General features: G+C 41.1%; 1 protein-coding gene across 3 annotated transcripts in view; it reads right to left on the bottom strand.

Moving 5' to 3' along the window:
- Positions 1 to 23,536, bottom strand: part of KCNQ4 (potassium voltage-gated channel subfamily Q member 4) — a 146,845-nt gene that overhangs the window by 18,529 nt on the left and 104,780 nt on the right. For 2 of the 3 annotated variants that reach the window (XM_075195166.1, XM_075195167.1), the window contains exons 8-10: positions 8,487 to 8,575; positions 3,856 to 3,996; positions 628 to 845 (exon numbers count right to left, since the gene is read on the bottom strand). In XM_075195166.1, the coding sequence (XP_075051267.1) occupies positions 628 to 845; positions 3,856 to 3,996; positions 8,487 to 8,575 (448 nt within the window). Of the gene's footprint in view, positions 1 to 627; positions 846 to 2,678; positions 2,724 to 3,855; positions 3,997 to 8,486; positions 8,576 to 23,536 lie in introns of all 3 variants that reach the window. The other variant, XM_075195168.1, reaches the window with a different exon arrangement.

The raw sequence follows: 23,536 nt of genomic DNA, 5'->3' as shown, positions 1-23,536 counted from the left end.
GCACAGCAGTGCAGTAACAAGATTTTATTATAAAGAGCAAGATATTTGTAATGAGATCAAAGGGTAGAGAAGACATATTTTTTAGAAGCTTTCCGTTCAGTGCTGAGGGGTGCACAGACACTTCCACTACACAAAGACTTCAATTTTGCACCAGCCCTGAGCTGTCAGTCTTCGGATCTCCTCAGTTCCTTTTAATACGCAAACACACAATTGTAACATGTAATAAAGGCAGTATTGGTGTTCCCTTACTCTTATGATTAATATAAAAATAAATGAAGCTAAGCCGAGCAGGTTTTTAGGAGATAGGGGTGGGTAGCAAAGTGGTAGATGGCTGTATTATGACGTAACGTTTACACAGTAGCATAGTGGACTCTTCAGAATTTTCACTTCTCCAAACAACTAAGTGGACGTCTATGTTGTTGAGGTGTCTCCCAAGTGCATAGGGTGGGAGTGCACCATGAAATATGCTGGGCAGACTATCCAGGTGCACCAGAGCAAAACCAAGCTGTTTTGCAGTGCACATTGTGAGCGCTTTGTAAATGCCCTTCAGTGTGTTTATGAAGATGTGAACATTCTTTATGCTGGTTTTTTGACCAGAAGACATTGCATTTGTGTCTCTATACTCACCATCTGCCTGGGGTTTTGCTTTAAGCCTTAATGATGCCCGAAACCTTGTACGGTCATTAAAGCTCCAACTTTTCTGCACCTTGGTAGGGCTAGGAGTTTCTGCAGTGAGGTCTGGTCCAGGAGAGGTTCGCTCTGGAGGAGCCAAATACTGTTTGCTCCGTGTGCTCGGTCTTGGGACACCAGCACCTCGTATTCGATCTTTTAGTCCTGCCTTATTACTAGGGGGGACAGGAACAGAGAACACAGACAGTGGTTGAGATAGATGTAGTAGAAAACTGGCTTCAAAGAAGCCAAATAAGAATGTGAGGAAGTAGAAATATTTGAGGGTTGATAAATGAAGAGGAAATGAGAGGGGTGTGAAGGAGATAGGGCAGTGGGAGATGCCAGAGGTATTCTGCCTATTCTGCGTCTGAAGACTTAAAACACCTCAAACAATGGAATAATTTACCAAGTTACTGGTAGCAGTTTATTAGGGTTCTTTTAATTAAAATAATGGGATCCTGAAGGAAAATAATACTTCCCTAGAAAAACAACACTACTGAAATCTGTGTGCAATTCATGCATTGTCTCAACTAAATGAACTAAAATTATATATAGTAACTCAACATGGTGGAAAAAAGTCCAGGAAGGGTCCTGGAGTCTGAAAATATGAATGCTTAATGCAATTATGTTGAAACATGACCAATCACATAAAAGAACATTCGGTTTGTTAAAGAGTAAAATACCCTGAAAAATAACTATTACTTTTTTTTATCACCATGATGAGTATTCATGCCAAGAACTGTCTAATAAGCCATTCCCTTGAGAACAAAACCATTTTGCATTACTCTATACAAGCAAACAACAATCCCCTATTCAGCAAATTACCCACATTAAATTTCAACCAAAACCCCAAGACAGACTTAATACTTCAAATCCATTTAAAAAGCACCTGGAATCTGGAGCCCATTTCTGCTGCAGCAATCCTCTTGGAGTGTATTACAATACAGTGCAGTAGTACATGCTGCTAAGACTGACGATCCTATACATCTCATTCCTCTACTGCGATCCTTCACACCACATTCCTCTACCTCCATCCTTGGAAATCATCTGCATGCAAACACATCTTAAGGATACTCTTAAGTCCTTATCTGCCATGTGAGTCACTAAGATTTTCTATGTCTTCATGGCAGTGAAGGGGTTTAAGAAATGTGGCAGGTCCCCTCTAATTTAACCCTTTGCGTGCCAGCAAAAGTAATTTATACGATCAACTTGCACATTTTATATCCTTCCTTGTTGTTTGTGCTGGTACTTGATGGGTTAAATTAAGAACTTACAGTGTTTAGGGATGTAATAAGACAACAGATTATAATTAACCGTAAGGGTGTCTATGTATTAGGATATATTAGGCGGACAACTCCTGACTGATATATAAAACTAAAAGACTCATGTCACTATTGCATAGCCAGCCATTTAACGGTATAAATACTGTGTGCTATTTCTATACTATTAAGCTTCCAGATGGAAAAGTGCAGAGAAAGAACTGTAACTTTCTATGCACATTTAGCAAATGGTCCATGTGCTCTTTATTCAGCCTTGTGACGTGGTGGCACAGTGGTTAGCATTGCAGCTTCACAGTGCTGTGGTCATGAGTGATATTTCAACATGGGCCCTATCTGTGTGGAGTTTATTTGTTCTCCCTGTGTTTGCGAGGATTTCCTCCGACAGTCCAACAACATACTGATAGGTTAATTGGCTTCTGACAAAATGGACCCAAGTCTCTGTGTTAGGGACTTTATATTGAAAGCGCCAAAAGGACTGATGTGAATGATTCTATATTCTCTCTGCAGCACTGCATAATTTAACTGCTGCTATATAAATAAATTATAATAATAATTATTTGTTTAATCTTTTCCTGTAACCCAATACATAGAAACCCTCTGAGAATTTCTGTTGTTCAATTGAAAAGCACAAGTTTTGCTAATGGACATTGTATTGTTGGGACAGCAGGCTGGTCTAATGCCTAATACAGACAGGCACATGCAGATCATCCCATTCCGGTAGGTAAATACCTGGGCTTCCAGCCAGCGTACAGACGAAAGAAACTCCGCTTATTACTGTAAAGAGGTCATGCGTTACTGTTACAAACAGACCAGGCTGATAAAGGAAGACATTTGTGGGTAATATGAATTGTACATTCATAAAACAATTGTTTCAAGAGTTATAGGAAATAGAAGGCAAATCTATTATTTACAAAGTCTTGTAAAATATTGTTATCCTAACATTGGTGTATTCCTGTATCTACATGCCTGCTACACACCATGGCATGGAAGAAAGATTCCTGCTAATACAAGTCAAGCGATGGTCACGAAGATACTGAAGAGGAAAAACAGCCTAGAGGAAAGATAAATGTCTGATCTCACTCAGTCCTTGTGTTCCATACGTTTTTAAGAGTGATGATGGTATATATTCCTAGCTGTGCTTTACAGAAATAAACATAAGACAGAAAGCAGGGATTGCAAAGTGAGATTAGTGAGGAAGATTAGGGAGAAAAGATAAAGTGACATTTACCAAAAAATATACTGACAGTCACAAAACAAACACAGAGAACACTGAACGCTTCAGAGTCAGAGGGGCTGGCAATGTTGTGTACAGGTATATGCAATGCACAACACATACTTCATTCATACACAATGTATTGCAAAATGCACTGTGCTCTCACTTATTTTTCTGCCACACAGTGATCTGTGTATATGAGAAATGTTGTAGATGAAGTCCATGCATGTGTCTTATATACACAGGGCCACATGATCACTATGAAGAAAAGTTCTGATTTTTACCAGGACACTACTGTACTATAATTTACCTAAAGAAATTGTCCTTGCCACATATTTAAAGCATAGTTACTGAAGTGCTAATTGTCAGTACATGCAGCAACTAGCAGCGGACTCTTGGTTTCTTGTCCTCGTAAATTAACAATAGTGAGATGTGCCTATAATTATAGCTTTCTCTTGCACTCATGGAACATGATTACACTCTGAAATGACACTCTCAAAGCAAACAATTGATTTTAAGGCCATAAAATTAAATGGGCACAAGGGGATGTTAAAACTCTGCAGATCACAATGCCATTCACACACCTTTCAGAATTCACAAACATATGCATTGCTCTTCTCTTTTGCTGGCCCCTCTGCCACGATAGACACTTGGACAAACATTGGGCTTGGTAACATTGGCAGGGACCCCTACCTTTCCCCTGCACAGTATGGGGGTGCTGCAGATTTCAGAGCAGAGGGAACTGGGTGATAGCGTGGAGACCCCTGACAGAGCCTAACCCCTCCATTTCGGCTGCGGGTTCGATGCCACGTATCAAACAATAGAAGCAGCTCTCTGAAGGGGTCAAATATATGATAACAGGTTACATTTCTGAAGGGGGATGGCGAGAGAGGAACGTAGATTTTGAGACATTAACAGGAACAATATCGTCCCTCTCTCCCAACCTAGATTACTGGAGATCCCATGGACACCACTGGGCACATGTGTTTGTATGCTACAGGGCAATTTGTCTCTTTCTTTACCATTATCACTGAATCTTCAATTGCTACACAGGGCCTGTCTACTGAAGGAGATGTATTTAAAGGTACAGTGCTTTACAGCAATATGTTTTACATTTTGCCACACTATGCTGTTATGGTAACACTTTTGTTATGTATCCAGACAGAGGACCTCATTTACGATGCGCATTGGGTTTGCAGCAATGCGCCTACATGACCACCCTGTGCACTAGAAATGCGCTTCTCTGCCAAAGTTCAGCTGGGAGGAGCAAAAAGATGTCCACCCAACTCATTCAATTGGCCGATGCAAACGCTCTTCTCATGCTTTGTAAACCTATATGCTTTGGTGGAAATCTTGTACGTAGATAAAGAACCAGCACATCGTCATGAGTTCAGCAAATTTCTGGGATTCGTGGACATCTTTGGGGCCGATATGCAAATTGAAGGAAAAAAAAAAGTTTAATGCAGCTTTACCGTTTTGCACTTTGTAAATGAGGCCCAGCATGTTAGATTTCTTTTAGTAATTGCTATTATAACACTATTATACATTTTGCAGAATGTCTTGAATGGTTAGTATTCAAAGGAAAACACTATTTTAAAAAAAAACATTTTTATAAGTTCTGTCAAATTATTAAACTTAAAAGTCACAATTTACAATAGAAAAACGTTCTGATGCTCCTGTTGGTTAGGCTGTTATTTTAAGTTTTCTGACCTAAAGGTGTCACAGCAGCTACTCAGATTGAGCATTCTAACAACATTGACTCAACAGAGACCAACACACTAAAGAGAAGCATCTAAACTTAACGCAAAATGTAATCAAACCTGTGGCGTTTGTCTAATTAAAAATGCTGCATGCTGCATGTAAGTTTACACAAAATGAAAAAAACACTGAGATTACTTTGTCTATGGATAACATCAACATTAAATGTAACATTTTCCTGTCACTTAAAAGTTACCTCACTGATTTTCCCAGCGATCGGCTAGAGGGTGGTATCTGATTGGCTGGGAGGTGCTTGCAATGGATCATACACCTCCTCTCCAGGACTAGACACTCTTCCCTCTTTCAGACTTCACCCAGCCGATCTCTGTGAAAAGCAGTGATCCACATTTGAAGCAAGAAAAGTGTGCAACCTCTTAAGCAACAATAATTGATGGTGTGAAAAAAAAAGTGAGTTAGAAAAATAAAAGCTACTCATTAGTGATTACATACAAATAGACTCCATTGCATGATGTGTCAAGTCTGAGGACCCCAGTTAAGAAATAATTTTACCTAGAAACACAAGAGGTCATTTACGAAGCGCACCTTGGTTTTGTACCATTGCGCCTCTTGCCACCAAAAGTACACCTCCATGTACGGAAAGGAAGATATTTCTTTAGATGTTGCACTGAAGAAAAGTCGGGAGTACAACCTCCTACCCCTTTCAATTTAAAAAACTCTTCAATCCTTCTCCTGATATACTGCTTCGTTTTGGCTTTATTAATGGCTTAAATAAATCATGAGAGTGATGGAACATTGAGACTCTTTTTATCAAATGACATTTTTGTGTGTGAAGTTTTTTATTACATTGCTTGGAGTGTGCCTAGTAATGCACTTCCTTGCCTATACTTATAATGGGACCCTGATGCACTTTTATACTCACTACCTGCAATAAAACAATCTCCATGTTCAGTGTACTGCTTAAAATAAAATGAATAACTAAAAACCAAATAGTACTCCTCCCCCTCAAATCATAGCCTGTTTGGCACTATAACAGAAAGGTCAAGGGAAAGGGGTCCACTTGCTATAGTGAAAACAAACTGCAGGCTGGTCAGCACAGAGCTGGTGCCTCTATTAGGGGCTAGGAGGGACAATGTGCCCCCCTCCCCTCTTCCTAAACACTAGCAGTCAATTACTAAGGCTTCAAATCCGTGGGCATTTGGGGCAGAGGTAATTAACATGATTTGCCACTCCAGGGACACCAATGTGCCACGCTAGAGGTCCCAGTACAATGGACTAGGGTCCTTAAGGCCCATGCCATCATACCATTAAAAATCCACCCACCTGCACACTATGAGTGACCAATGTAAAATGACTGTATTATAATATATATATTATATTTTATTGGTGGATGTGGTTTTTGAGGAGTCTTTCATTCAATTAAACTTCATTTGAACATTGTATTTTTTTTATTTTACTCTTTAAATTTTGGGGACCCCTGTCCAGTCTACTGGAGCTACTGGGATAGCAATGTTCCTAATCCAGGGTATTTAATCTTAATTACCCCACTCCCCACAGTCTAGACCCTGGGGGAATTGGGAAGAGACACAGGGGTAAATGTATGAAGCTTAGAGTTTTCCGGCGGGTTTGAAAAGTGGAGATGCTGCCTATAGCAACCAATCAGATTCTAGCTTTCATTTTGTAGAATTTACTAAATAAATGATAGCTAGAATCTGATTGGTTTTTCAATCCCGCTGGAAAACTCTCAGCTTCATACATTTACCCCACAGTGCTTTTCAGTGCAAGGTTGCTAGCCTTTTGGAGAGGCTGGATGTGTTTTTAAGCTCTTGTCCATAGATGCACCTATGTAGCTCTCTCTGTAGCTGAGGGGCTCCACACTCACAGTCACCCAGTTATAGTAGAGGAAACCAGCTCGGGCTGTCTAGCATTGCGGGGGTGACAGAGGAGTTACGTTTCCTGTTTAATAAAAAGACGAGACCTGGGGATATATTTACTAAACTGCAGATTTGAAAAAGTGGAGATGTTGCCTATAGCAACCAATCAGATTCTAGCTGTCATTTATTTATTGCCTTCTACAAAATGACAGCTAGAATCTGATTGGTTGCTATAGGCAACATCTCCACTTTTTCAAACACGCAGTTTAGTAAATATACTCCATAGTGTCTGCTAGTAGTTTCCTGGTCCGTCCGTGCACAGTAAAGAAAGCACATGTAAATGCCCGTTCTCCACCTCTTTACCTTACTACAATAATTTTGTATAATATTGTATAGTAACTTTGTACTTCATTAGGAACACATTTTTTCTACCAACCCCCTCCCCTCTGCCTTGTGCTTCTCCACTAATGTGGCCATGCTTGCTCCACAAATCATGCACTAATTAAGATACACAGTAGGTCTATAGCTGTTCTTGTATAGCGGAGCAGCCACTTTGCCCTTAATAAATGACCTCCACAGTGTTTGACTTGTATGACACTCATCAATATAGGTATGAGTTTTCTGCTGGGCATTTGAAGCACTAGAAAGGCACCGCCACTGGTAAAACTGAAAAGATTTAGGGGACTAAAAGTTTCTCCCTAGTGATTGTGCTGAAGTAACATGTGAAGTGCATGAGTTGTTACTTCAGAGAGTGACATATTTATATAAGAGCTCTTTGACTTGGCCCTGTAATGCTCTGAATACCAGGTGTGAAAAGCTTTGGCTTCAGAAATGATAGCTCCTGCAATGGAGATGCTTGTTCGTTAACAAAAAACAAGTAATAAAACTAGTTTAAAAGGCTTTCATAAAAGTATGTGCAGTTGAAACTGAAAAAAGTTTATACGTGCTGCGAAGCATTATAGAGATATAATTGTAAATAAGCTCTTTTTATTTGGCTTTCTGGTAAAAAAAACAATATTTTGTCTTTGTAATCCATTGTGTACAAACACACACTACAGGCCTCATTTAGAATTAAGAGCAAAGCAAATAAAGGAGAAAATTTGGTCCTAGAAAAATCATGTTGCTATAGGATAGCAAATGCATTTATTTTTTTGAATGCAGGGAAATACTGGCTGCTATTCCATGGAGCACATAAGTACTGGGCATCTTTATTTCTGTGATTAAGAGCACACTCCCCCCTCCCATCTCTATATCTGACTGCACATGTTAAATTTGCCCCCTGCAGTGCAATATGGTTTTGTTAAGGTACAAATTTGCTCCTTTTTTGTTTTGCTTCTAACTCTGAATAAGGCTTTATGGGGACAGGTAAGTATAAAAATAATGTAAATGTAAATCATTTTTTTCAGTGGCCATCTGATCAACCTTACACTAATTTATTTTTTTGTGTGTGTTTACTTACCGGAAACAGTTGTTTTGATACATGTCTCAAAGTCTTATGCTGTTTGAAAACTATTTGCGATGCTATGATATAGAAGAGGAAGGGTTGGATCTTCTTCCTGTGAAACATCCTGTACCAAGTAATTGTCGATCGTGAAGTGAACCCCTTCAATATGCCCAGACTAAAACTGTAGTTTATTTATACATCTTAAAAACACTAATGTAGCTATGTATACATGATAGTGGCGTGTCACAAGGAGGGATTGATCATTCATTTTACGAGGCGGCAGGACTCACCTGAATGAAGGCAGGATACTGTCGTAGTAATACCATGTGGCTGTGAGGTAGGAACGACTCACATCTGTTGAATACAGACGCCAGGCAGCCTTAAAGGAAAGAAGGAAGGTTATTATTATTGTGTTCACAATACTGCATAAACAATATTTACGGTCCCCCTGTTTCTGAATTAGAAAGCTGGGGGCACTGACTGGCATGGAGTTTGCTTTGTCCATTAAAGCAATTCCTTCCTTTCTTTTATTATGAAATGCTGTGAAACAGCTATGATATTCCCTGCGATTTCTCCAAATCCAGGTACATCACGAATCTGCTTTCTGAAAAATGTATCACTCACAGTTAACGAAATCTAGGGGCAAAAACTGAGACTGCACTGGGCAACCTGAAACATGGGAGACCGAACAGTATAACATTAACAACATTAAGCAACATATAATTGGCAGAATTTCCAGAATACTCATACTAATACTCATGCCTAAACTATGTCTAAACTTCTGTTGTGTTTAATTGTTAAATTAACACCTTAATCTATTGACACAATATATCCAGTTGATCTTCACGATGCTATAAAGTACACAGGTGAAGGAACTGCAACTAAATGTATCTGATATCAAGTGTGAAAGCTGCTGAACAATGTTGTAATAAATTGTATGTGATAATTCGGAAACTGCATTTAATTCAATGGAAATGTGACTTTGCGTTGCGGTCTAATGACAAAAAGTATGGCAATGTGGCAAGCAGAAAATTAATCATTTTCCCTATTCAGCATATCTAGGAGCCTAAGGTGTGTTTGCTTAAATAGTGCACAGGCTTTTAAAAAGAAGCTTTTTCAGTGTGACCGATGGCTGGTGAGTCGGGGAACATAGTTATGCTGCAGGTGCCATATGGCAAAGGGAAATTGTTTTGTAAACGATCTAAAGGAAAAGAAAAAATCGATTATAATGATAACATCTCAATTTCTATATAATATTGTAATATAGAGCATTGCGCCACATGTGTTACACAACTTCTGTCTATAAGTATCATCTTTCCATGTTTAGCTTTCTTAGCAAGTGCTTCTGGTGTACTATTTTGTCACAACAGTTTAAGTCACTCAAATGAACATTTTTTCATTAAGCGAATTCTCCATTGCATGATGTCCAATTTTTTGTTCTGGCCACAAGTAGTGTGAGGATTTGAGAATTGCGTACTCTCAGCGGGCCTGAGTCATTAAGGAGAGCAAAGCATAAAAAGGAGTAACTGCACCTGGGCAAAACCATGCTACATTGGAGGGGGAGGTAAATTTAAAATGTGGGGACAGATGTATAGTTAGGGTGGGTCATGTCCTAGATCAACTTTAAAGTTTAATGTAAAAATAAAGCTATCAAGTATTTGTGTGCTACATGAAAAAACAGCCAGTATTTTCCATATGTGCAAAATATTAAACTAATTTGCACCCCTTGCATTGTAACATGGTTTTACCAGAATAAAATGTACTCCTTTTTTAGCCTTGCTCTCCTTAATGACTCAGGCCCAGCATGTCTAATAAGAGCTAAATCAGGTTTGCACTGGCCATTAAAGTTATCAGGGGATCCACCACACTTCAATGGACTCTCTAAAACACAGGAAGAGAAACTATTTGAACACTTTTATGAGCTCTATAAACTTTCAAGTTTATACAATGTCTCAGATAAACCAAGAACAGTTTTTTTATTTAGGATATTTTTTCCCAGTGCCAGTTTAGGCTTTTTTTTAGTTGCATTTCGGAATAGAATATATTTTATTATATTTCTATAGAAAAAAACTAGGCAAAATACACTTCTCCAAGACTTCACCAATTATTACTACTGTACTATTTAACTAATTGTCCAATTTCCTAGAAATCAAAAATTGTGTATTCATCTAATAAAGAAATGCTCTTTATGTATCTGGTAGTATGGTTGTGCTCTATGTTTCTAATTTATCAAGGAACACAAAGTGAATGCAATTTGCTTTTTATTTTAGTATGGACGGAAATTGCACGCAGTTATGCCCATATTCAAGTACAATTGGACCTCAAGAAACCAGTTTAATCTGGAAACAAGTATGCTCTGGTAGGTGTCCCTGTGGTTATGAATGGAGAGAGAAGGGCTGGCTCCATTCATATGACCCATTTTGGTTTTCCCAGAGAGCTAGCAAGTCGCTTGCTAATCCAAGAGTTGCACCTGATGAGGGGCTGTTAAAAGGCTGCTAGGCAGTGCACTCACTCTAACAATCTGGGGAGTAGTTGGATGCAGCATGGTGGCTTAGTGGTTAGTACTTCTGCCTCACAGCACTGGGGTCATGAGTTTGATTTCCGACTATGCCTTATCTATGTGGAATTTGTATGTTCTCCCCGTGTTTGCGTGAGTTTACTCCGGGTGCTCCGGTTTCCTCCCACACTCCATAAACCTACTGGTAGGTTGATTGGCTGCTAGCAAATTGACCCTAGCATTTGTGTGTGTGTGTGTGTGTGTGTGTGTGTGTTAGGGAATTAAGCTCCAATGGGGCAGGGACTTATGTGAGTTAGTTCTCTGTACATCGCTGCAGAATTAGTGGCACTCTATAAATAGCTGATGATGATGCTACTGAGAGAAACTGCAAATTATGATCAGTAAGTGCTGTTTTGTATGTGTGTGTGGGACACTAGGTCCTTCATTTCAGAGTGATCTAGTGTATTAGTTAGAAGCCTGACAAGATAGGCCTTTTTGTTTATGTTTTGATTGTTTTGAACCAGGTGAATAAAACTAGCTGTGTCTAATTGAACCAAAAACAACTGACTGGTGTGATATTCTTGGCTGATCTGTCTGAAGTGCAGCCGCCTACCCCAGAAGACGGTAACCCCAATATGATCTTATGACAGCATATATAAAGTTCTATCAGAATGTACATATAAAAAAATATTATTAAAAGCATTAACACCTGTTAATAATACAATCATTAATAAGAAAACATTAGATTTTTTTTTACATGTAATACATATATCAGGATGTTATTAATGCCTACTGTACATAAAATGCACACCATTACTGTACAGTGACTATGTGCAATTGCCCCTTCCCTCCCCCGTTCCACCCTCTAAATTGTAGACAATGGGAAGTGTCCTTTGCATTCGAAAATGAATGGCATGCACTGGCATATAGTCCGTTCCTTAATGAATCAGGCCCCATATGTCTGTAAACTGTTTATAATATATGGATATACCACTGAGTAGGCTATATATATGTGTATATATATGTATATATATATATATATATATATAAATATATATACACCCTATTTGCTGGCGTACAAGACTACTTTTTTCCCCTGAAAAACATGCCTCCAAGTGGGGGGGTCATCTTATACACCGGGTCCAGTATCGCGCGGTATCCAGTGCGGCCGCGGCGGGTCATCAGCGTGGCTGCGGCGAGCATCAGCAGTGATACAGGGGTGCCAGCCTTTTTTGGCGTGACCGGCCCGTTCTGCTGACAGGGAGGGCAGACAGGGAGCAGGGACCAATCCAATCAGGCTTTGTATACAGCCAACAGCCAACCACAGTACTGCACCATTGTACAGTACAATACAGCATAGAAAATGTCCAGCAGTCAAACCCCTATCAACCCTATCATGGCACCAGCAAAAAGAAAGAAATATGATGCAAGTTTTAAACTTAAAGTTGTAAACCTTGCCATGGAACATAATAATTATGCTGTTGCAAGACAATATGGAGTAACAGAAAAGATGGTTCGGGACTGGAAATCAAATGAAAAAGCATTAAAGATTATGCCAAGGGGTAAATGTGCACTTGCTCTCTCCCTCTATTTGTTATCTTCCTTCTATCATTGACTAGTGAATTACATTTAATAAACTTGCACTGTTTTATGTTTACTGTACATGTTTGATAACATACAGCCTTGTGACAGTTTTTTTCTGCATGTCATAGGCATTCGAATATAAATTAACATGTTGAAATCAAATCTGATGTTCTTTTACGTTTTATTTGGTGTGTGGAAGGTGTGCGGAAGAGGGGGTAGTCTTATACGGCGAGTATATAACAAACTCTATATTTTGAGTGGAAATGTTGGGGGTCGTCTTATACGCCAAGTCGTCTTATACGCCGGCAAATACGGTATATATATATATATATATATATATATATATATATATATATATATACACAAGTTATCCCGTGCATGATACTCATGCATTCTAGCCAAATCAAGCTACTTAAGGTGTTAAAAAGGTTCTTGTCATGCATTTGGGGCTAGGCCAGGCCTCCTCAGGGGAAGAGCGTTACTTTTCGACGTAAGTGCCCTTTTTTAACGTGGTTTTGTCCACATGTCACCACCTCATCATTCTTCTCCATCACCTCATCCTTCATCTTCATCGCCACATCCTTAATCTCCATCGTCTTACTGTTCTAAAACCTCTCGATACACAACGTTTCTGCTAAACACGTTATCGCTGTGCTCAATCAGTCTTCCTTGAAGGGCAGTATTCATAACCTGCACTTTCACATCACTGCTTCTCCGTACTCGTGAAAATGCGACATACAATTGTCCATGACCAAACACAGGCTCTGGTAAATAAATATCCACACGGTCAAGAGTTTGAGCCCTCAACTGGTAAATTTAGCCTTTACTACCCCTCCCACGGGGGGAAGGGGGGGATGATGGAAGTTAACTGACTTCACTATTATCATTTTTTTGTCAAATAATGTCAGTATACCAAATTTCAGGTCAATTGGATGAGCCCTTTCTGAGAAAATAATTTTTTCCAAACACACACACACTAACACACGCCGCTAGGCTTATATATATTAGATATATATATTGTAGCAAGAGCCCGCTACTGGTGAAGCACACGCGTACAACTTCTTCCTTTTTATGGTTCTTTATTGTCAGGATGGTAATAATTGTTTGACACCGTATACTTGCACAGCAATTATGGAGACCCTAAACGCTTACTATACATAGTCCAGCTCTCTGTCAAGATCAGCCAACTATCCCAGCGTTAATCTCTCTGAAAAATAAAGCAAGCAGGGTTTTATACCCGACACTCCTCCCACAGGCCTAGCTTGATGGACAGGTGACACACCCACCTTCTCTTTAAAAGGAAATGCCCATCCCTGGCTCTGTTTAGACTATCAGACTCACCCTGTCTGTTTGCTGAGAGGAAGCAGCTTTTTAAATCTTGTAAGTAAACCAACTTTTACTACACATATGTTTTTACCTGGTTTAATCTCCACCTAGGTACATAACTGTGCCAATGTTTTACTCTACTTCCCTGCTTTCTCTGCATATTGCCAGCTAAATGACTCATTTTGTTACAATATATATTGTAGAACTTCTGACACCTTGTGACACTGACCCCTTAGGGTGATTCATACACGAACAACTTCTTGCTTCGAATCAAACTGTGTTTTATTGTTTGCATCACAATAACAGCATGCAATCTTGTTAGGACAACAGCAGTACACAAGATAATGTTGCCTACAACTTCTGGTGACCCTGATACTATCTACACACAGTCTTGCTCTCTAGCTACTGGTCAACTTTCTCAGCATCAGTCACAAACATAAGTGAACAAGAAAGCCTTTTATTCCCCACCTAAACACTGCAAACAAATAAATAATACTCTGCACATGTGTTTCAATAACATCATGCACATGTTTCTGTGCATTGGAAAAGGCTGTGTGGGAATTAACCATGTCTGCATTCTATACCTGCAGACTCTTGGGATCTCTCCTGCCCATATGCAGGAGAAGTGTTGCAAATAGGCCTCTTTGCCGCAATATATATACATACACACACACACACACACACACACACACACAAAAACACATATATACACTGGTCAGTCACAACATTAAAACCACCTGCCTAATATTGTGTAGGTCCCCCTCTTACTGCCAAAACGCTCTGACCCATCGAAGCATAAACTCCTCAAGACCTCTGAAGGTGTCCTGTGGTATCTGGCACCAAGACGTAAGCAGTAGATGCTTTAAGACTGCCTTCTTCCAAAGTACATCCTGGTGCCATCTCTAGCCCTGATAAATGACACACATGCACTCGGCCATCCACATGATTTAAAAGAAAACATTATTCATCAGACCAGGCCACCTTCTCCCAGTGCTCCATCGTCCAGTTCTGGCACTCACATGCCCATTGTAGGCGCTTTTGGCGGAGTACTGTGGTCAGCATGTGCACTCTGACCAGTCTGCAGCTACACAGACTCATATGCAAGCTGCAATGCACTGTTTTCTGACACCTTTCCATCATAGCCAGCATTAACTATTTAATTTATTTATGCTACAGTAGCTCTTCTGTGGGATTGAACAAGATGGGCTAGTTTTCACTCCCCACACACATCAATGAGCTTTGGGTGCCCATGAATCTGTTGCTAGTTCACCAGCTGTCCTTCCTTGGACTACTTTAGGTAGGTACTAACCACTGCATACCAAGAACACCCTACAAGACCTGCCATTTTGGAGATGCTTTGGCCCAGTCGTCTAGCCAATACAATTTGGCCCTGTCAAGGTCGCTTAGTTCCCTACGCTTCCACATTTGTCCTGCTTCAAACACATCAACTTTAAGAACTGACTGTTCACTTGCTGCCTAATATATCCTACCGCTTGACAGGTGCCATTGTAACAAGATAATCAATGTTATTCACTTCAACTTGTCAGTTGTTTTAATATTGTGGCTGATCGGTGTATATCTAAAATGGATGAGAATGTAATAGTTTTACAATTAAATCAGTAGAAGTAGTTGTAAGGCATTCCACCGTATACAGCCCATTTTGACCATTGTTTTATATATATATATATATATATATATATATATATATATATATATACACTTATAAAAGAACTGCATATGAATAATGTAGCACAGATAATACAAGAAATTTAAACAGTTTATACTGAGAAAATCTCTGTGACGATAGAAACTTAAGAAAACTATGTGACTATGAGCTCTGTCCTAGCTTGCTCAATACAATGGATATAATACAACCCTAAGATTTTCTTGCAGTTTTCTTGGTTGCATCGTACTGGGATAGCCATCTGTGGCTGGATCACGTAGAAATAACTTATGGTAGATATTTACTTTAATTAGGGGTGCAGTGCACCACTGTATATCATTGCAAATGTATTGAATTTTTTATATTGTGTTGTATTTCTGAGACAGTATGCCAGGAGGCATGTTTTTGTTTTGTAATTTCTAAAGGTAAGTTAACTGCATGCTAATTAAGTTAATTAGACCTTTTCATCTCAGTGACCAACACATCCTTTAAGCCTGAATGCACGGGAGGGGATCGTTAGACTTGCTGTTTCTCTAAGACTTAGGATACAAGTAATTTAGGAAGTCACAGATTGATGTGAATTTTGTAAGTAAAATTATGTTAACTCCAAGTCTAGAGAATATATCACATCCTGATGTTAAAATATCTGATGTAGTATCTCAGATGTTTTAGTGCCAGCGAGGAAAAGGGGGCTAATTTGCACCCTGCCAACACATCAGTCAGAAACTGTATAAAAAGAGCACTGGTTGACCATGTTTTGTATCATTCCATCTGTAACTTCTGGATCGCTAGTACCTCAAACTACTATGTAACTGTCCTTGTAAGAACTACTTAAGGTAATAAAACATCACTGCTTCAAGATCCTGCTTTGACGCCTACTTACATGCTGTGATTCCTGTGATCTACAGATTAGACCAATCTAATCCGTTATCCGGCTGTTCTGAGGTTGGAACCCAGCATCTGGTACCAACGCCTGCTCGCTACCTTGCAGCTCTGGCCAGTGTGATAGGCCAGGGAGAACCATCCACAGCAACCTTGATCATAAGGAAGAGGTCAGGTGTACCAGCCCAGGTGCCCAGCAAGAGGATACACTAGCAGCATAAGTTAATTAGAAGAAAGTTGTAGGTGCCCGCGAAGGAGCTTAGTGGTGGCATCAGGCCCCTCCTACTGCCTTTAGAGTGGCACAATTTGGATAAAGAAAGGGGACGGTGGCAAGGTCCCCAGCAATACGGACAAGGTGGCATAGAAGGTCCATCCTGCCACAACATCTACTTACTGTGAAGCATGGTTGTGGCAGCAACATGCTTTGAGGATGCTTTACGTCAACTGGGACAGAGGCTATATTCAGGATACAGGGCATAAGTAATCGCTACAAATATCAAGATATTTGGGTATGAAACCTGCTTGACGAACTTAACCTTCCAACAAGATAATGATCCAAAGCACACATTCAAGTCAACCAAACAATGGCTTCAGAAAAAGAAGACTAAAGGCTTGGAATGGCCCAGTCAGAGCCCAGACCTCAATCCCATTGAAAATATGTGGAAAAACCTATCAATGGCTGCGTATTAGAGATCCACTTGCAATTTGAGGGATCTTGAACTTTTATTGCAGAGAATAGTGATGTCCAGCTGTGTAAAAGACTTAATCAAAAAGTCTTATTGCTATAGAAAATAAAATGTGCTAACATAAAGTATTAGTAAAGGGTGTGCAAACTTGTTAGTAAATTAGTAATTAGTATTAGCAAAGGGTATGCAACCACAGTATTGTAGGTTTTTTATTTTCAATTATTTTTCCTAAAAATTGTGTATTTGTATTTCACTTGACTTTTGTTGGTTGTTTGGTCATATTAATGGTACAAGGTCTGACATTATTTATCTTGATTTCAGGCTTACATCACAAACACCTACAAGTTGAATAAGGGTGTGTAAATCCACTGTCCTTATACTGTATTATGAAAACTGCACGTAACATTCAGAAATACACAGCTGTTGGTGAATATAACCCAATAGTGAGCAGACAAAGCTTTAAAGTAATACACGTAACATTTCAATTACTTCCATAGATCTTTTAAATATTTTTCTAGTTCACAAGTGTTTACCGTTTCCCCTTGTATGGGAACATCCATTTACCATAGCTTGGTTTGAAGTGCAAGCTTTGTGAACTAGCGCTGTGCAAATCATACAATATCTTGAAGGACCGATGATCACACTATTTTCCACTAATAGGTAAGGAAGTGAATCTGCTTTTTGTTACTGTCAGGATACCAAGTTCCCTCTCTCTTTCCCTCCTGGGTTTGACAATTTCCAGCATCCATAAAGCTCCCCCCACCTCAAAGTATAACACCCTCCATACAGAGAAGCTTAACATTTATAAACCAGCTGCTGCCAGGGGTTGAGGAGGGGGGAGACCTGTGCCTTTTATTTTGATAGGAAAATAAATACCTTCCATAGCAACACTCTACTCTCCCCTAAATATTATGGCAGTGGAGAGAAAATTCACATACGAGGGTGAGAATTATGCATACTGAGCACAGCCACATTTAATAACAAAGGAACACAAGCATATTTCAGTAAGCAACTGTGTACTTGCAAGAGTAATACACAGATACAATCGAACACTTACAAACAAAACATATGTAATATAGAAAAATAACCAAGCACTGTCTGATATGGATGAATACAAAGCTATATAGTAGGGGTGCTGCCTAAAGGGATCTGAATGGTTTCCCTACCACTCACTTTGTAAAGAATGCAAAATATAATTCCCTGGTGCTCCACCACACAGTATGATAAAAAAAAAACTCACTGTACAAACTGACAACTGAGAGGCTCCTTATGACATAGGACGTATAGGCACCCCACAAACCATTAAGTGGCTTCTGGTTTTCTTATGTGTAGACATAGGTGTAGAAAGGTAAGGGGGAATGAATTGCTGACACAATAAAGGTTATATACAGACTTGCAGTGCATATGCCCCTTTATGATGCTATGAGCCATTATTACTAGAAAATGCCCGTGTTTGCAGTCCAACAAAGTTTTGTCTGTGGAGGTGTTGTAACTCTTATTTTTGTGTTGTCCATCAGCAATTTTTATTTTATTTTCTACATCACATATATTGACATTCTCGCTTAAAACTGCACCTTCAGAGCTCTTGCTGCTCCACTGCTTACCTATACACGTATGGACCAATATCAATATGAATTTATTCTTACTTGTTTAAATCTCTAACTGCATTTCATGGTGAGATATACAGTGGTGCTAGAAAGTTTGTGAACCCTTTAGAATGTTTTAAATTTGTATAGATCTTCTTCCAAGTTATAACACAAAAGGTTAAAGTTTTTCATTCATTTATTGATCAAAATGATCCAACATTAAGCGCTAGATTTACAAAAGGGCGGTTTGCTCAAGCCGTCCGCCGCATTTCGACTATTTTTAGGTGGTTTTGAAACCGCAGGATTTACTAAAGCCCAAACCATCGTCAAAATGGCCACAAATTACATTTTTCAAAACCACCACTATACAAACCGCCATCCCAATTTTAACAATAATGAACATACAAATAGCCGGATTTACTAAGCTGGGGTTTTCAAAACCGCCGCAAAACAGCCATCTAAACGGCCAAAGTAAAAGAGGTGGTTATGAATGGCAAGACTGCTCAAACTGCATGCTGTTTGATCTATTTTGACATTCAGAAGAGAAAGCACCATTGACATTTAAAATATTTGGAAAAATCATTATTTATTGATAAATGGACACAATTTTTCAATCCGCCACACATCGCCAGTCATTTTAAATTGAAGCCTCAAGCAGCCATTAGCAAATGCGGCGGTTTGGACCACTAAACCGCCAGCGATGGGTGGTGGTTTCAAACCGCCACCAAACTCGATTCTTAGTAAATGTAGCCCTAAATGTTGTTGGAAAATATATGTGGACCTATGCTTTCAGTGACTAGTATAAACCTCCCCTTGAGCAGCGATTCAATCAAATATTTATGGTAATTGTCGTTCAGTCCCGCACATTGGGTTGGAGGAATTTTATCTCATTCGTGTTAGGAACCCCTCCAGCTAGTACCACAACACCCGGAGTCTGCTCTGACAGTCTGGTGTTTACTGGAGCCCCTAGTGGTGGGGACAGACTTGGCTGCAGACTACAGAGGGTCGTGTGATGTGTACCAGCTGCGGGGAACCCAGGAAGAGAGTGCAATGGCAGACAGCAGCGTGGGGGTCCAGGCAAGGGTCAGCTGGCAGCAGATAACATTACCAAAGAACAGACCAAGGTCAGAGGTCACAGGCACAGGTTCAGAGTCCAAGGACAGGCGTAAGATCAGGGTCACAGGCTGAGATTCAAAGTCCAGGTTCAAGCAATAGGTCGGGGTCAGAAGCAGGGGTTCAAGGTCCAGAAACAGGCAAAGGTCATACACGGAAAGACAATCACAGGTTAAATACCAATCACAGGAACAGAGAAGCAGGCAGCAGAACTGAACAGGACGCTATAACCGGCAGTGAGGCCCAGTCCTCACTGCCTTAAATAGTGCTAACAGCCAATCAGGGCAAAACCCTGATAGAATTCCCAGGACCTGACTGATTAATATTAGTGGGGCCAATAGGATTTAGTGCGCCTAGCTACACCAATGAATAGACTGCAGCCTAATCAATTAGCCAAGGATGGCTGGTTAATACAGCCCTGCGCACGCAGGCCCGGCTGTTTGACAGCTGGCCGGGCATGGCGGCAGGGAGCCCGAATCGTCCGGTCGTCGTGGAGACGGCCGGGACGTCACGAGCAGGACAGAAAGGGTCGCGGCGGCCGCGGGCACTGCCGCGACTGCTGACAGTACCCCCTCGTTGAGGAGGGTTCAAGGGACCCCGACATCCAGGCTTGGAAGGAAACCTCTTAAAAAATTCCCTAAGGAGTTTCTCTGCGTGGAGACGCTTCTGGGGTATCCAAGTTCGCTCTTTTGGGCCGTAACCCTTCCAATGGACCAAGAACTGGACCTGCCCCTGAACTTTCCTTGAGTCCAAAATTTTTTCAATGATGAACTCGCGGTCTCCATTTATAAGCAGAGGCCGAGGTCTTTTAGAGGAAGATTGACTAAACTTGCTAGGAGCAACAGCCTTTTTCAGAAGAGAACAATGGAAAGTACAGGGAATTTTTAAAGATGGTGGTAGTTTGAGTCGGAATGCCACTGGATTCACTTTCTTTTCAATCAAGAATGGTCCGATGAATCGGGGACCAAGTTTCTTGCAAGGTTGCCTCAATTTGATGTTTCGTGTGGACAACCATACACGATCTCCTGCTTTTAATACACATGGACCACGATGGCGATCAGCGAAGGCTTTAGACCTAAGAGAGGCTTGACACAGAGCGGAATGTACCTTCTTCCAAACGGACTTCAATCGGACTACAACAGTAGATATCCTGGAATCACCAATGGTAGCAGCAGAAGAAAGAGAGTTCGCTTTCGGGTGAAACCCAAGATTACAGAAGAACAGGGAGGTACGTGTTGCAGAGTGGCAAGAATTGTTATAAGCAAACCCTGCCCAGGATAAGAGGGAGGACCAATTATTGTGGAACTTGGAAACATATATGCGCAGAAATTGTTCCAGGAATTGATTGGTTCTTTCCGTCTGACCATTTGACTGAGGGTGGTAAGCTGAGGATAAACTAACTTTGATTCCGAGGGAATTGCAGAAAGACCTCCAAAATTGTGCAATGAATTGGGACCCTCTGTCCGAGACTATGTCTTCTGGAAGGCCATGGAGACGGAAGATATGAGTAATAAATAAGGTGGCCAAACTTCTGGCATCCGGCAATTTGAGTAAGGGTATAAAGTGTGCCATCTTGCTGAATCGATCAGCAACTACCCAAATGGTGTTATGATCCGAGGACAAAGGGAGGTCGACAATAAAGTCCATGGAAATATGGGTCCATGGCCTGTTTGGAGTTGGCAAGGGTAGAAGTTGACCCGGAGGATGGATTCTGGAAGACTTGTTCCTGGGACATTCTGGGCAGGCGCGAACATAGTTTTCCGCATCTGAAGAAAAGGTGGGCCACCAAAGCCAGCGGGAAAGTATTTCTATGGTCCTCTGGATACCGGGATGACCTTCTGAGCGGTTGTCGTGGCATTCGATGAGGGCCGACTTCCTCAGATGAACTGGGACAAACAATTTATCAGCGGGTGTCTGAGCTGGAGCAATTTTCTGAAAGTGGCGGAGTGTGGCCCCAAGATCCTGAGTTAGACCGACATGAATGGAGGTCGAGGAGATTATAGGTTGCGGATCAGGAGGCTGAGGATGGGATGCCAAAAAACTCTGAGACAGGGAATCAGCCTTGGTATTCTTTGATCCTGGACGGTAAGTGATGAGAAATTTGAACCTGGTGAAAAACAAAGCCCAGCAGGCCTGTCGAGGATTTAGAGTTTTGGCGGTCTGAATATACTGAAGGTTTTTATGGTCAGTGAAGATGGTAATAGTGTGAGATGCTTCTTCTAACCAATGCCGCTATTCTTCGAGGACCCACTTGATGGCCAATAACTCTCTATTCCCAACATCATAATTAATTTCGGCAGATTTGAATTTCCTGGACAGATATGTACATGGGTGCAATTTTTTGCTTTGAGGATCTCTTTGAGAGAGAATGGAGCCTCCTCCTACATCTGAGGCGTCTACTTCTACAATGAACGGGAGCTCCGGATCTGGGTGCCTGAGAACGGGTGCAGATGTGAAGGCGACTTTAAGGGCAGAAAAGTTCGCCAACGCCTCCGAAGACCAATTAGCTGGGTCTGCGCCCTTCCTGGTGAGGGCAGTAATAGGAGCCACCAAAGAAGAAAAAGAACGTATAAACCTCCGGTAATAGTTGCCGAAGCCAAGGAACCTTTAGATCGCCTTGAGGTTAGTAGGAAGAACCCAGTCTTGAATTGCTTGGACTTTACTGGGGTCCATGGAGAAGCCAGAAGAATAAATGATGTAGCCTAAGAAGGCCACCTTGGGGACTTCGAACTCGCACTTCTCCAATTTTGCGTAAAGATAGTGTTGATGTAACTTCTCCAGAACTTCCCAAACATGTTGGCGGTGCTGGGATAAGGACTGAGAATAAATTAAAATATCATCTAAATACACCACCACGGTCTTACCCAAGAATTCTCGCAAGATGTCATTGATTAGATCTTGGAAGACTGCCGGGGCGTTACACAATCCAAATGGCATCACCAAATATTCATAATGCCCAGAGAGGGTATTAAAGGCCGTCTTCCATTCGTCTCCCTGTCTGATGCGGATGAGATTATAAGTGCCCCGCAGGTCAATCTTAGAGAAGATGGTGGCAGACTTGAGCTGGTCAAACAGAACAGAAATCAAGGGCAGCGGATAAGTATTCTTAGTTGTGATTTCATTCAGCCCACGGTAGTCGATGCAGGGTTTTAGACTGCCGTCCATTTTGGCCACGAAGAAACATCCAGCACCTACAGGAGAATTGGAGGGGCGGATGAATCCTTTCTTTAGGTTCTCCTCCACATACTGTTCCATGGCTTGTGTTACAAGAATACAGACGCCCTTTGGGCAATTTTGAACCCGGCACAAGCTCGATAGCGCAGTCATAATCCCGGTGAGGCGGGAGAGAGTCAGCCTTCTGTTTACAGAACACATCACTGAAGTCCTGGTAGGGTGCAGGCAACAATTCCGGACTAGGCTGCAGAGTTCTGAGAGGCAGGATCAAGCAAGAGGTAGAGCACTCTGGACTCCAATGGATGATCTCCCCTCTTTTCCAATCAATAAGGGGATTATGACTTTGCAGCCATGGATACCCCAGAATCAAAGGAGCGGAGGGACAAGTGATCAAGAAGAATGTAATTTCATCAGTATGGAGAGCGCCTACAGATAAGCGGACCAATGGAGTCTTGGCAAGTATTCGGCCCCCAACCAGGGGATTACGTATAGCAACCCCAAGGCCTGGAAGAAGGCATCCACGGTTTGTAAGGCTGGACTTGTTGGTGAAAGGGAGAAAGCCCAAGACTGAGGGTCGCCCTGGAGTAGGGAGATAACATTTCCTACTTTTTGCTGTTCAGAACCAGAGGAGCGTGGTCTCAGACGGAAGTATAACCTGCAACCCTCTTTAAAGTTGCGGAAAACTGACCTGTTTCCTGAGAATCTTTCAGGCAAATGCAACTTCGGCTCTGGAGATACGCCAGAGGAGGCTTCCTGAGGTTGCGGGTCTCTGAAGGCCTCTTCTTGAGCTGACAAACGCTGGGCCAATCCCTAGATCATTTGATACACA

Source organism: Mixophyes fleayi, chromosome 2 (assembly GCF_038048845.1).
Source record: "Mixophyes fleayi isolate aMixFle1 chromosome 2, aMixFle1.hap1, whole genome shotgun sequence".
NCBI lineage: Eukaryota > Metazoa > Chordata > Amphibia > Anura > Limnodynastidae > Mixophyes > Mixophyes fleayi.
This window is presented reverse-complemented; position numbering and strand designations above follow the sequence as displayed.